Below are 13,206 nucleotides of genomic sequence, written 5' to 3'. Positions count from 1 at the left end.
CCCCTAAATTGATTTGATTGAATCTATCTTTAAAAATATTAATGTCAGAAATACTGCGCAGGCCTGGCGGCAGAAGATTCCACTCTCTTGGTTCTTGATCCTCTAAAATATTCTGCATGGAATTTAAACTGGAGGTGACGGAGGGTGGGCTTAAGAAGGAGATTTTTGAAGAAGAAAAGCTGCCTTAAATTTAATTGGGTTTGGTTGTGTGACTGTGTTAGGATTAAGATTATTCCATGCTTTAATTGTGCTGGGGAAAAATGGATTGCTGTACACATCTGACTTGGTAGTTAGTATTTCAAATTGAGTTGAGTGCCCTCTTCTGCTCCTAATAGGCTTGGGTTTGATGTGGGACTGGTAGTCTATGTCGAGTTGACCATTTAACATCTTATAATTGTTGATCTTGGGCAGAGGACGGCTTCATGCGTGTGTTGTTTACTTTATTGTCTACATTAATAGCTTGTTTGGAATTAAACATCTCCACTGCTTTGCTGACTTTGTAGTCATTTGTAACTCGCAGAAACAGCTCGACTTCATTGTCTATCTAAACGAAGAAGTCTGGTCTGATTTTCCCAGTTTTCTTTGTATTCCTGGAAGATATTGTTGAAAACTTTCTTTCACTGTTGTTGTAGGTACTCTAGTTTTTGACCAATGGAAATAGCACAACGCCGCCGTGGAAACGTAAATATTATACCATTTTCTCTTCGCTTGTTTTCTGTAGGTGTGTCTGCGCATGCACAGTGGGAGTAGATTCGCCTAAATATCTGTTTTAGTATGGACAGAGATAATTTTAAAAACGCCTAGTGCGGACGCCTGTCGTTTTTACTTGAAACCGGCGTTTTCAAAATTATCCGGTCTAGTGTGGACGTAGCCTGACACTGTATATAAACTAATACCCTAAATGCTGTGTGTCCTGAAGAGTGAACACAAGTACACCAGGTACGCCAGGAATGGAACCATCTACAGAAAGTGGTGGATACAACCCAGTCTATCACAGGTAAAGCCCTCCCCACCACACAGCACATTCACAAGAAAACAGCCTCTATCATCAGCGACCAACACCATCCAGACCATGCCCTTTTCTTGCTACTCCCACTGGGCAGGAGGTACAGGAGCCTCGGGACTCACACCACCAGGTTCAGGAAGAGTTACTACCCTATACACATCAGGCTTCTGAACTGGCGTGGAATCTCAGCAGTAGTGTACATACAGTGATATATATGTAGCTTAACTTTTGAACTTTTAACTTCATTCACCACTACTCTGAACTGATTCTACAACCCGTAGACTCACTTTCAAGGATTCTTTACAATGAATGTTCTTAGCATTATTTTTATTTGTCAGTAAAATTCTATTTTATTTCTTTTTTTCCCTGTAAATGCCTGTAAGAAAATGAATCTCAAGGAGTATATGGTAACATGTTCTTTGATAATAAACTTACTTTGAACTATAAACTTTGAAGGTACTGCATAACTAACACCCACATGGCCTATGTACGACTGTGCTGGGAGCCCCACTCAGCAGGATCGAGGAATTTGTTCAATCACCCGTGTGCAATGAACCACAGAGGCCGTGTGACATGGCTGCCAGTGAGAACTGGTTCTGAGGGTGGGCTGGGTGGTAAGTGTGGTCACTGCTAGGGATTGGCTGGATGGTGGTCACCGGCTTTGAGCTTGTTACCAGGGAGAAACCTCTCAGCAGAGGAGAGAGTGCAGTTAAAGGTGAGCTGGGGAGGGGACTTCTGTTACTCTCAGCAGGAGAGACCACAGCATCGGGACATTCTCCTCACACCTAGTCCCCAGTAATGACCACACTCACCGTCCACTCCCACGTCTTAGCGCCAAACAAGTCCACAGCCCTATCCTCATCAATCACCTTCGTCACCTTCTCAGAAAAACTCAATCAAGTTAGTAAGACACAACTAGTCCTGCACAAGTCCCTAATTAGACCAAGGTTTTCCACATGCTCAGAAATCTTATCCTTAAGGATTCCTTCCAATAGCTTCCCCTCCAATAGAGACTCACCAGTGTAAAGATACCAGGATTATCCCCATTTCTCTTTTTAAACAACAGAACAATGCCTGCCAATTCACTGCAAAATCCTTGGAAGGTATTATGCTCCAATGGAGTTGATTGATAACTATGGAACGTTCAGTCAGCTCTTCAGTGCTTCCTAAAACTGGTCACGTTCCCAGGCCAGGCCTGGGGTTGGGAAAGGGACATCAGCCTTGCAGCTCCGGTTCTCAATCCTCCACTGTGGGCTCCTCTGGAGGACTGAGACCACCCAGCCCTGGCCCTTGTCTGCTCATCGTCCCACACATCTCACTTGTTCCGCCAATCTCCCTCCAGCCTGTCTCACCCTGCTCTCTCCCTATCTCCCCTCCACACTGTCAGTCCTGATGCAGGGACCTGATCTGAAATGTCGACCGTCCATTTGCCTCCACAGATGCTGGCTGGCCTGCTGAGTTCCTCCAGCAGTTTGTTTACTTGCTCCAGTGTTTCAGGTTTATAGCATCAACCCGTTCAGTGTGTAAACACGAGCCAGGTTTCCAAGGTACATTAGATAGGTATCCAAGCATGTACCTCCATCACTTTCACCCTGCTCACTGCACAAACATCCTCAGTCTGTACATTTACACTTTTTGTAACTGCTGGTATGAGGGTCTTACCAACTTTTTGTTGCTGGATACTGAAGGGTGGGGTGACACTGTCGTGCCAATTGTTTGTTGCTCAAACTGTGGACAGGCAGCCTGTGCATTGCCATCCTTGTCCCTCTTCCCTTTCAGCCAGTAGGTCTCGATTTCCACATTCCCCTGACAGAAGAATCAATCAATAATGTTACAGCAACATACATCAAAGTTGCTGGTGAACGCAGCAGGCCAAGCAGCATCTATAGGAAGAGGCGCAGTCGACGTTTCAGGCCGAGACCCTTCGTCAGGACTAACTGAAGGAAGAGTGAGTAAGGGATTTGAAAGCTGGAGGGGGAGGGGGAGATGCAAAATGATAGGAGAAGACAGGAGGGGGAGGGATAGAGCCGAGAGCTGGACAGGTGATAGGCAAAAGGGGATACGAGAGGATCATGGGACAGGAGGTCCGGGAAGAAAGACAAGGGGGGGGTGACCCAGAGGATGGGCAAGAGGTATATTCAGAGGGACAGAGGGAGAAAAAGGAGAGTGAGAGAAAGAATGTGTGCATAAAAATGAGTAACAGATGGGGTACGAGGGGGAGGTGGGGCCTTAGCGGAAGTTAGAGAAGTCGATGTTCATGCCATCAGGTTGGAGGCTACCCAGACGGAATATAAGGTGTTGTTCCTCCAACCTGAGTGTGGCTTCATCTTTACAGTAGAGGAGGCCGTGGATAGACATGTCAGAATGGGAATGGGATGTGGAATTAAAATGTGTGGCCGCTGGGAGATCCTGCTTTCTCTGGCGGACAGAGCGTAGATGTTCAGCAAAGCGGTCTCCCAGTCTGCGTCGGGTCTCACCAATATATAAAAGGCCACATCGGGAGCACCGGACGCAGTATATCACCCCAGTCGACTCACAGGTGAAGTGATGCCTCACCTGGAAGGACTGTTTGGGGCCCTGAATGGTGGTAAGGGAGGAAGTGTAAGGGCATGTGTAGCACTTGTTCCGCTTACACAGATAAGTGCCAGGAGGGAGATCAGTGGGGAGGGATGGGGGGGATGAATGGACAAGGGAGTTGTTTAGGGAGCGATCCCTGCGGAATGCAGAGAGAGGGGGGGAGGGAAAGATGTGCTTAGTGGTGGGATCCCTTTGGAGGTGGCGGAAGTTACGGAGAATAATATGTTGGACCCGGAGGCTGGTGGGGTGGTAGGTGAGGACCAGGGGAACCCTATTCCTAGTGGGGTGGTGGGAGGATGGAGTGAGAGCAGATGTACGTGAAATGGGGGAGATGCGTTTAAGAGCAGAGTTGATAGTGGAGGAAGGGAAGCCCCTTTCTTTAAAAAAGGAAGACATCTCCCTTGTCCTAGAATGAAAAGCCTCATCCTGAGAGCAGATGCGGCGGAGACGGAGGAATTGCGAGAAGGGGATAGCGTTTTTGCAAGAGACAGGGTGAGAAGAGGAATAGTCCAGATAGCTGTGAGAGTCAGTAGGCTTATAGTAGACATCAGTGGATAAGCTATCTCCAGAGACAGAGACAGAAAGATCTAGAAAGGGGAGGGAGGTGTCGGAAATGGACCAGGTAAACTTGAGGGCAGAGTGAAAGTTGGAGGCAAAGTTAATAAAGTCAATGAGTTCTGCATGCGTGCAGGAAGCAGCGCCAATGCAGTTGTCGATGTAGCGAAGGAAAAGTGGGGGACAGATACCAGAATAGGCACGGAACATAGATTGTTCCACAAACCCAACAAAAAGGCAGGCATAGCTTGGACCCATACGGGTGCCCATAGCTACACCTTTAGTTTGGAGGAAATGGGAGGAGCCAAAGGAGAAATTATTAAGAGTAAGGACTAATTCCGCTGGACGGAGCAGAGTGGTGGTAGAGGGGAACTGATTAAGTCTGGAATCCAAAAAGAAGCGTAGAGCTTTGAGACCTTTCTGATGGGGGATGGAAGTATATAAGGACTGGACATCCATGGTGAAAATAAAGCGGTGGGGGCCAGGGAACTTAAAATCATCGAAAAGTTTAAGAGGGTGAGAAGTGTCACGAACATAGGTCGGAAGGGATTGAACAAGGGGTGATAAAACAGTGTCGAGGTATGCAGAAATGAGTTCGGTGGGGCAGGAGCAAGCTGAGACAATAGGTCGGCCAGGACAGGCAGGTTTGTGGATCTTGGGTAGGAGGTAGAAACGGGAAGTGCGGGGTGTGGGAACTATAAGGTTGGTAGCAGTGGATGGGAGATCCCCTGAGCGGATAAAGTCGTTGATAGTGTGGGAGACAATGGCCTGGTGCTCCTTAGTGGGGTCACGATCGAGGGGTAAATAAGAGGAGGTATCCGCGAGTTGTCGCTGTGCCTCGGCAAGGTAGAGGTCAGTACGCCAGACTACAACAGCACCCCCCTTATCAGCGGGTTTAATAATAATGTTAGGATTAGTGCAGAGGGAGTGGAGAGCAGAGCGTTCCGAAGGAGTGAGGTTGGAATGGGAACAAGGTGCGGTGAAGTCGAGACGGTTGATGTCCCGTCGGCAGTTAGCAATAAAGAGATCCAGAGCAGGCAGAAGACCAGAGCGGGGTGTCCATGAAGAAGAGGAGGGCTGAAGATGGGAGAAGGGGTCATCGGTGGGGGTGGAAGAGTCCTTGCCGAAGAAGTAGGCTCGGAGACGGAGACGGCGGAAGAAAAGTTCCGCATCGTGGCGAACACGGAACTCGCTGAGGTGTGGGCGAAGGGGGACAAAGGTGAGGCCCTTACTGAGGACAGAGCGTTCTGCCTCCGACAGTTGAAGGTCGGAGGGGATGGTAAAGACCCGGCACGGATGAGAGCTGGGATCAGAGGGGGGAGGGGGGAGGCTGGGGGTGTCAGTGGAGATAATGTTACAGGCCATTTTGAGGCAAAATAGGAATGTTCCACCTAATCAACCAAGTTGTTTTTTTAAAAATAGATGCAAGGGGGTACTGGTACTGAGAAACAGAGAGACGTTGGTGTGCAAGTCTAAACGTCCTGGAAGGCAACAGCACCACTGAATACAGGAACAAGGAGGTTGTGCTCCAACTGTATAAAACCTTGGTCAGGAGTACTCCTTGGCTGGTCACCACACTATGGGAAGGATAAGATAGCACTGGAGAGATTCACCAGGATGTTTCAGTATTGAGGAGAGACTGAAGAATTCTCCCTGAAGTGGAGGAGGTTAGGAGGGAACATGGTTGCGGTTTTTAAAATTAGGATAAACTGCAGGGAGCTTTCCATTTATCAGAGGTTATGGGTAGGTGGGATTAATATAGATGATGCCCACTGGTCAGTGTGGATAGTGTGGGCCGAATAGCCTGTTTTTGGGCTGTGTGTTTCTATGACTAATGTCACCATTCACTGCGATGTCACCAAGTGACAAACGCACACAGGCCAGGTCACCAACAGGACAGAGTGAACCAACGTGTTGTACAGAAACAATCGGCACTGTACCTTAATTGTTATTGTCCCACGTCTTTCGAAGATAAAAGGGCTGTCAACAAGATGCTCGTACGTGGCACCACTCGACTGTATGTGCATTTCCTGAAACAATAAGGGAAGAGCAGGAACGTGTTACTGACCTGACAACTAAAACTCCAGCAAAAAAAAATAACACAGCGACACTGAAACCGAATTCTATAACAGCTATAGCATGACAGCAGTTACACAGAGGGCAGATATGAAGTGTTAGTGCTGGTGAAGGAGAACCAGTGGATGTGGTGTATGTGGATATTCAGAATGATTTTGACAAGGTCCAACATAAGACATTAAAGCATGGAAAGATACTAGCATGGTCAAAGCAGTGGTTGACTGGCATGCGGCAAAGAGTGGGAATAAAGGTGTCCTTTTCTGGTTGGCTGCTAGTTACTAATGTTCTGCAGGGGCCGGTGCTGGGTCCCCTATTTCACACATTATATGTTAATGATCTGGATGGCAGAATTGATGGCTTTGTGGTCAAGTTTGTGGATGATCCAAACATAGGGGCAGGTAGTGTTGAGGAAGCAGGGAGTTTGCAGAAGGACTTGGACAGATTAGGAGAGTGGGCAAAGAAGTTGCAGATGGACTAGAGTGTCAGGTAGTGTATGGTCATGCACTTCGGTACAAGGAGTAAAGGCACAGACAAATTTCTAAGTGGGGAACAAATGCAGAATTTGGAAGTGCAAGGGGACTCGGGAGTCTTTGTGCAAGATTCCCTAAAAGTTAATTTGTAGGTTGAGTCTGTCGTGAGGAAGGCAAATGCAATGTTAGCATTCATTTCGAGAGGACTAAAATATAAAAGCAAGGATGTAATGCTGAGGTTTTATAAGGCATTGGTTAGACCACACTTGAAGTATTGTGAACAGTTTTAGGCAGAAAGGATGCACTGGCTTTGGAGAGGGTCCAGAAGAAGTTTACAGGAATGATCCCAGGAATGAAAAGATTAACATGAGGAGCTTTTGATGGCTCTGGGCCTGTAGTCAATGGAATTTAGAAGAATGAGTGGTGACCTAATTGAAACCGATCGAATAGTGAAAGGCCTTGATAGAGTGGATGTGGAAAGGATGTTTCCTATGGTGGGAGAGTCTAGGACAGGGGACACAGCCTCAGAATAGAGGGGTGTCCTTTTAGAACGGAGATGAGGAGGAATTTCTTTAGCCAGAGGGTGGTGAAACTGTGGAATTCATTGCCACAGGCGGCTGTGGAGGCCAAGTCATTGAGTATATTCAAGGCAGAGACTGATAGATTCTTGATTGGTCAGCGTATGAAGGGATACAGGTAGAAGGCAAGAGGCTGGGGCTGAGAGGAAAAATCGATCAGCCGTGATGAAATGGCAGAACAGACTCGATGGGCCAAATGGCCTAGTTCTGCTCCTATATCTTATATCAGAATCATCAGAAATTTTTATTGGAAACCAAGAGGAGGAATGAGAGTTGAAAATGAGACAAGTGATTTTGTTGAGATTAAGACAGGGTTGTGTTCATTGCCTGACCTATCCAAATTTCATAGTGAGAAGATCCTAAAGGAAATGATCAGTATTCCAGGCATGATAATTGGTGCATATACTTTGAACAACCTACGGTACGCAGACAACACAGTACTGATAGCTACTTCTAAAGAGAAGCTCCAAGAAATACTAGATAAAATTGTTAAAGAAAGTGCAAAGAAAGGTTTGGCCATCAACTGCAAGAAGGCTGAATGTACAGTTGTCACTAAGAGGAAAGAGATACAGAAATGCAAACTGAAAGTGAACAATGAAGCAATTAAACGAACATGGAATTTCAGTGACTGAGGGAGCTCAATAACATCTGATGGTAGGGCTGATGTTGAAATCAGAAGAAGGATTGGGGTTACTAAATGCATGTTTGAGTATTTGAGCAAATACTACAGAATAACATGATTTCTTTGGGTACAGAACTCAGAGTGTTGCAGTGCCACATTCATTCCGCACTAACATATGGAGTGAAAGTTGGACAATATCAAAGCAAAATGAGGGAAGACTTGAAACTGCAGAAAACAACAGGAATTCTGCAGATGCTGGAAATTCAAGCAACACACATCAAAGTTGCTGGTGAACGCAGCAGGCCAGGCAGCATCTGTAGGAAGAGGTGAGTCGACGTTTCAGGCCGAGACCCTTCGTCAGGACTAACTGAAGGAAGAGTGAGTAAGGGATTTGAAAGCTGGAGGGGGAGGGGGAGATCCAAAATGATAGGAGAAGACAGGAGGGGGAGGGATGGAGCTGAGAGCTGGACAGGTGATAGGCAAAAGGGGATACGAGAGGATCATGGGACAGGAGGTCCAGGAAGAAAGACAAGGGGGGGGGTCCCAGAGGATGGGCAAGAGGTATATTCAGAGGGACAGAGGGAGAAAGAATGTGTGCATAAAAATAAGTAACAGATGGGGTACGAGGGGGAGGTGGGGCCTTAGCGGAAGTTAGAGAAGTCGATGTTCATGCCATCAGGTTGGAGGCTACCCAGACGGAATATAAGGTGTTGTTCCTCCAACCTGAGTGTGGCTTCATCTTTACAGTAGAGGAGGCTGTGGATAGACATGTCAGAATGGGAATGGGAATGGGATGTGGTTTTTGAGAAGAATGATGAAAATATGGAAGGACAGAGTAACAAATGAGGAATTGTAATGAAAAGCTGCAGTAAGAAGAAAACTATTATCAGTCAGGAAACGTCAGCTGGAATTTCTGGGACATGTTATGAGGAAAGAGAAGCTCAAATATCTTGCAGTGATGGGAAAAATCGATGGAAGGAAAAGTCGCATTCGACAGCGCATGGCATTTATGAGTTACATCAAGGGATGGACAGGCAAAAGTTCTGGAGAGCTTTTTAGAACGTCACAGATTAAAGACAGATGGAAGGTCATGATCACCCACATCATATGATACGCCACATAATGATGATGAATCCAAAAGGTAGATGAGGGTGAGGCAATAGATGTTGTCTATTTGGACTTTAGCAAGGCCTTTGACAAGGCCCTCCATGGTAGGCTGGTCTGGAAGGTTAGGTCCCACGGAATCCAGTGTCAGCTAATGAGGTGGATTCACAATTGGCTCCAAGGTAGGAAGCAGAGGCAGGTTCTCAGAATGGAGGCTGCTGATTAGTGGTGTGTCACAGGGGTCAGTGTTGGGATCCTGGTTATTTGTTATTTATAGAAATGGTTTGAATGTACAAAACTTGATCAGTAAGTTTGTGGATGACACAAAATTGGAGATGTTGTTGATAGTGAAGAAGTTTATTGTAGGTTACGGGGCGGGGGGTTCTAGATCATTTAGGGAAATGGGCCAAGGAGTGGCAAATGGAGTTTAATGCAGTCAAGTGTGAGGTGAGGCATTTTGGAAAGTGTGGTGAAACAGAGGGACTTAGGAGTACAAGTCATAGTTCATTGAAAGTAGTGTCACAGGTAGAGAAGATAGGAAAAAAGCCATTTAGCACACTGTCTTCATCACTCAGGGCATTGAGTGTAGGAGTTGGAAAATTATTAGCCATTGTAGCTGTTGGTGAGGCCACACTTGGAGTACTGTGTAAATCTTGGTTACCCTGTTATAGGAAAGACGTGGTTAAACTAGAAAGAATGCAGAAAAGATTGACGAGGATGTTGCCAGGAATAGCGGGCACAAGTTATTGAGAGGACAGCCAGGCTAGGTCTTTATTCCTTGAAATGTAGCATGAGGGGTGACCTTCTAAAATTAGGTTTCAAATTTTAAAGAGTTTAAAATTATGTGTAGATGAGGTGGATGGTAAGAGACCTCTCCCCTGCATAGCAGAGTCCAAAACTAAAGGGCATAGGATTAGGATGAGAGGAGAAAGGTTTAAAAGGGACTGGAGGGGAACTGTTTCACTGAGAGGGTGATGTGTATATGGAATGAGCTACCAGAGGAAATGGTTGAGGCAGGTACAATAGTATAATTTAAGAAACACTTGGATAGGTAAACGGAGGGTCAGGGCTCAGAGGGATATGGGCTGAACACAGGAAACTGGGACTGGCAGGGTGGGCACTGCGGTTGCCATGGGCTAGTTGGGCTGAAGGGCCTGTAGCCATGTTGTATTGCTCTGTGACTCTATGACTGAAGGAATTAAATTCTAAGACAGAGTGCAGAGGGTGATGGAAGTTTTTGCGGGGGACAGAGGAGGCGTCTTGGCTCCTGGCCTACCTTGCCGTTACTTTCCATGGCTGATGCTGTGTGGACGGTATCTCCGTACAGCCCAAAGCGAGGCATCTTGTGGCCAACCACCCCTGCTACTACCATCCCAGAATGAACACCTGGTCACAGAGAGAGGAAAAGCAGATTGGAGGAGCCCATGCGGGAGATGAGAACTGATCAGCAATGTTGATTGTTCTTTAACTGTGAGAATTCTGGTGAGAACTGATTGCACCTGTCTGGAAAAGGCAGTAGTCACCGAGACCAAATCTATCCCTGTCCCACCCAAACCGAGTGGTGCAAACACAACTCTGGGACCATGGTGGGATGGGAGCAAATCAATGGTTGAGGATAGGGGAGGGGAATCAAACGGCGGGGAGGAATTGAACTGGTCCAAGGTCTTGGACTGGTCTTACGGCAACCTCCACAGTACCCCATTGGACAACGTATAGCCTGCAGCAGTTGTAGCCAAGTGAGACCTATGAAGTGGTCCGCTGAAGGCACCTCTGCATACTACAGACAAGATAGGCTGGGGTGACTGTGGCAGTGTATACTCAAGCCAAACGAATGAGGTCTCCGATATGAGAACGGTCTTCCTAAAACATAGCATCCCTTTACACAATAAGGGGTGCCAGAGACAGATGAGATAACGGAAGGATGTGAAATGTACCCAAGGCTCTATTGTCTTTACTAACTTCAAAATATCATCGGCCGTTTTGCTCAACTTTAGCGCTTCTATAGTGAATGGTGATTGATCTTGCAAGTAAGGAATTCAAACATATACAATTCACAATGATCAATATTTGTAACTGATAAGCCGATTTCTGTCTAAAGTTAGCAGTTTCATGTTCAGATTTCAGAACGATGTGGATGACGGGCCCATGCTGTTCTCCGCGTGCACAAATAAAATCAAAGGAATGGTTGAGTTGTAAGGGTCCGAGTGTCCTGAGCCCAGATATTTTAGTTATTTTGTTTTATTTTATTATTTAGTTCTAAAGGCAGAACCTTTTCCTGCTTTTCAATTACTTACTGCAATTGCTGTTATAAACTATGCAGCTGTTATCAGTGGGAAGGATGAAATAACTGGAGGGAACAAATGAGCCGACTCCGTTGCTAAAGCAGCAAGAGCAGATCTTTATGGCCACATAGCATCCAGTGTGATCAGGCTGCCAGCACCTCGCAAATTCATTGATGAAGTGATACAATTACATTGTGATGTGTCAGTGGCTGAGCAGACTTTATGGACTAAGACACACGATGTGCAGGACTATAAAGGATAATGGGTATACTGTAGTTGAAAATGACAGATTCTTGACCAAAGCAAGAAAAGTAGCAGCAACTGCATGATCCTCCAGAGAAATAATCCCAAAAGACACTTTTGGTATCTGTTGCCGCTGGGCCCTGCCCCCAGGAGGATATTGTGAATCTCCAAATGGACTTTATGTAGTTACCTAAATGTATGAGTTGTGATTATGCACCTGTTATTGCATTATTATCTCAATGGGTAGCAGCTTAACAAACTCAGAGAAATGATGCTGTAACTGTTACTAAATTTTATTACGAGAATTTATACCTAGGTTTGGGATCCCTGAGCAAAAAATCTTGTGATAACAGCTCTCACCTTATGGGTGAAGTTACATAGGAACTAACAAAAACCTTATAGTGTAAGCATCATTTCAGCTGCCCTCACCGGCAATCTTACAGGGCAGCAGAAGGACAGAACGGGGCCCTGAAATGCTGGTTAGCTAAATTGCGCAACAAAATCAAGCTAAAGTGGCCCTCGTCACAATACACTGCACTCCAAACTGTGTAACAGACCCATCACCGCATGAAATAGTTCTGGGACGCATGTTGCAGTATTGTCGAGCACCAACACAAACTCTTAAAGGTTCCCATCAACAAGTACTTGAACCCAGAAGATGGTGCTGGCTGCGGAATGTCAGGAGACTGGATACTGGTGAGAGCCTACCGACAAAAGAACTGGACACCTGTTCCCTGGTCCGGTGGCACCACTGGCTTAACATGAATGTTGGCTTTCCCTGCAGCCCAAACAGCTGGACAAGCCTTCCATTGGGAACTTGTTAACAAATTTAGAAGCATGGAACTGCACTGCCCATAGGAATGACTTGCCAATGTAACTGTTTGGAGGGTTGGTATCAACCACAGCTGATTCTGCGGCTGTAGTCTGCAGCCATTGGGCTCCTGGTTTGGCTTCACTCACCTCAGCGGCTCCGAGACTCTGGACTCGGTTAATGTCATTTGTTTACTTTTTATTGTCTGCACAATTCGATCTTTTTTCCACACATTGGTTTGGGTGTTTAATTTTCTTGTTGTGTGGGGGTTTTCTTTAAATGGGTTCTATTGTGTTTCTTTGCGTTGTGTTGCCTGCAAGAAGATTAATTTCAAAAGTTGTATACTGTATACATACTTCGATATTCTACTTTGAACTTTGAACCTGATTACAACGATTGCATTCCCCCCCCCCCCCGCTTAAAGGCATCTGTTAGTCTTGCAAGACCATGGATCTGTGCCTGGAAAGTCTTCACTCTCCAGGGTGCAGGCCTGGGCAAGGTTGTATGGAAGACCAGCAGTTGCCCATGCTGCAAGTCTCCCCTCTCCACGACACCAATGTTGTCCAAGGGAAGGGCATTAGGGCCCATATAACTTGGCACCAGTGTCGTCGCAGAGCAATGTGTGATTAAGTGCCTTGCTCAAGGACACAACACGTTGCCTCGGCTGAGGCTCGAACTCACGACCTTCAGGTTACTAGTCCAGTGCCTTAACCACTTGCCCTCCCCCCCAACCCCACTCCAAAGCTGCTACATGGTGCTAGGGGTGAAGTATATTACTGTATCCATCAATGGACAGGACTAGACCTAGGTTACAAAGTGCAATGCCTATATCACTGATGACCCTCCAAATCCCATTAACAGTACTTACTGGGAATGTGGCCA

The 13,206-nt window shown here is 46.3% G+C and overlaps 2 protein-coding genes across 2 annotated transcripts in view; one reads left to right on the top strand and one right to left on the bottom strand.

Moving 5' to 3' along the window:
* Positions 1–1,554, top strand: part of ssbp1 (single-stranded DNA binding protein 1) — a 38,379-nt gene extending 36,825 nt beyond the window's left edge. The window contains exon 7 of the mRNA XM_063037271.1: positions 722–1,554. Coding sequence (XP_062893341.1) covers positions 722–750 — 29 coding nt within the window. The 3' untranslated portion in view covers positions 751–1,554. The remainder of the gene's footprint in view (positions 1–721) is intronic.
* LOC134340253 (soluble guanylate cyclase 88E-like) overlaps positions 1–13,206 on the bottom strand; it is a 54,089-nt gene that overhangs the window by 3,537 nt on the left and 37,346 nt on the right. Inside the window, exons 14-16 of the mRNA XM_063037263.1 lie at positions 10,265–10,374; positions 6,079–6,168; positions 2,669–2,812 (exon numbers count right to left, since the gene is read on the bottom strand). Of these exons, the coding sequence (XP_062893333.1) occupies positions 2,669–2,812; positions 6,079–6,168; positions 10,265–10,374 (344 nt within the window). The remainder of the gene's footprint in view (positions 1–2,668; positions 2,813–6,078; positions 6,169–10,264; positions 10,375–13,206) is intronic.

The sequence above is a fragment of the Mobula hypostoma genome, chromosome X1 (genome assembly GCF_963921235.1).
Source record: "Mobula hypostoma chromosome X1, sMobHyp1.1, whole genome shotgun sequence".
In the NCBI taxonomy this organism is placed as follows: domain Eukaryota; kingdom Metazoa; phylum Chordata; class Chondrichthyes; order Myliobatiformes; family Myliobatidae; genus Mobula; species Mobula hypostoma.
Note: the sequence above shows the minus strand (reverse complement) of the source record. Positions and strands in the feature narration are given on the sequence as shown.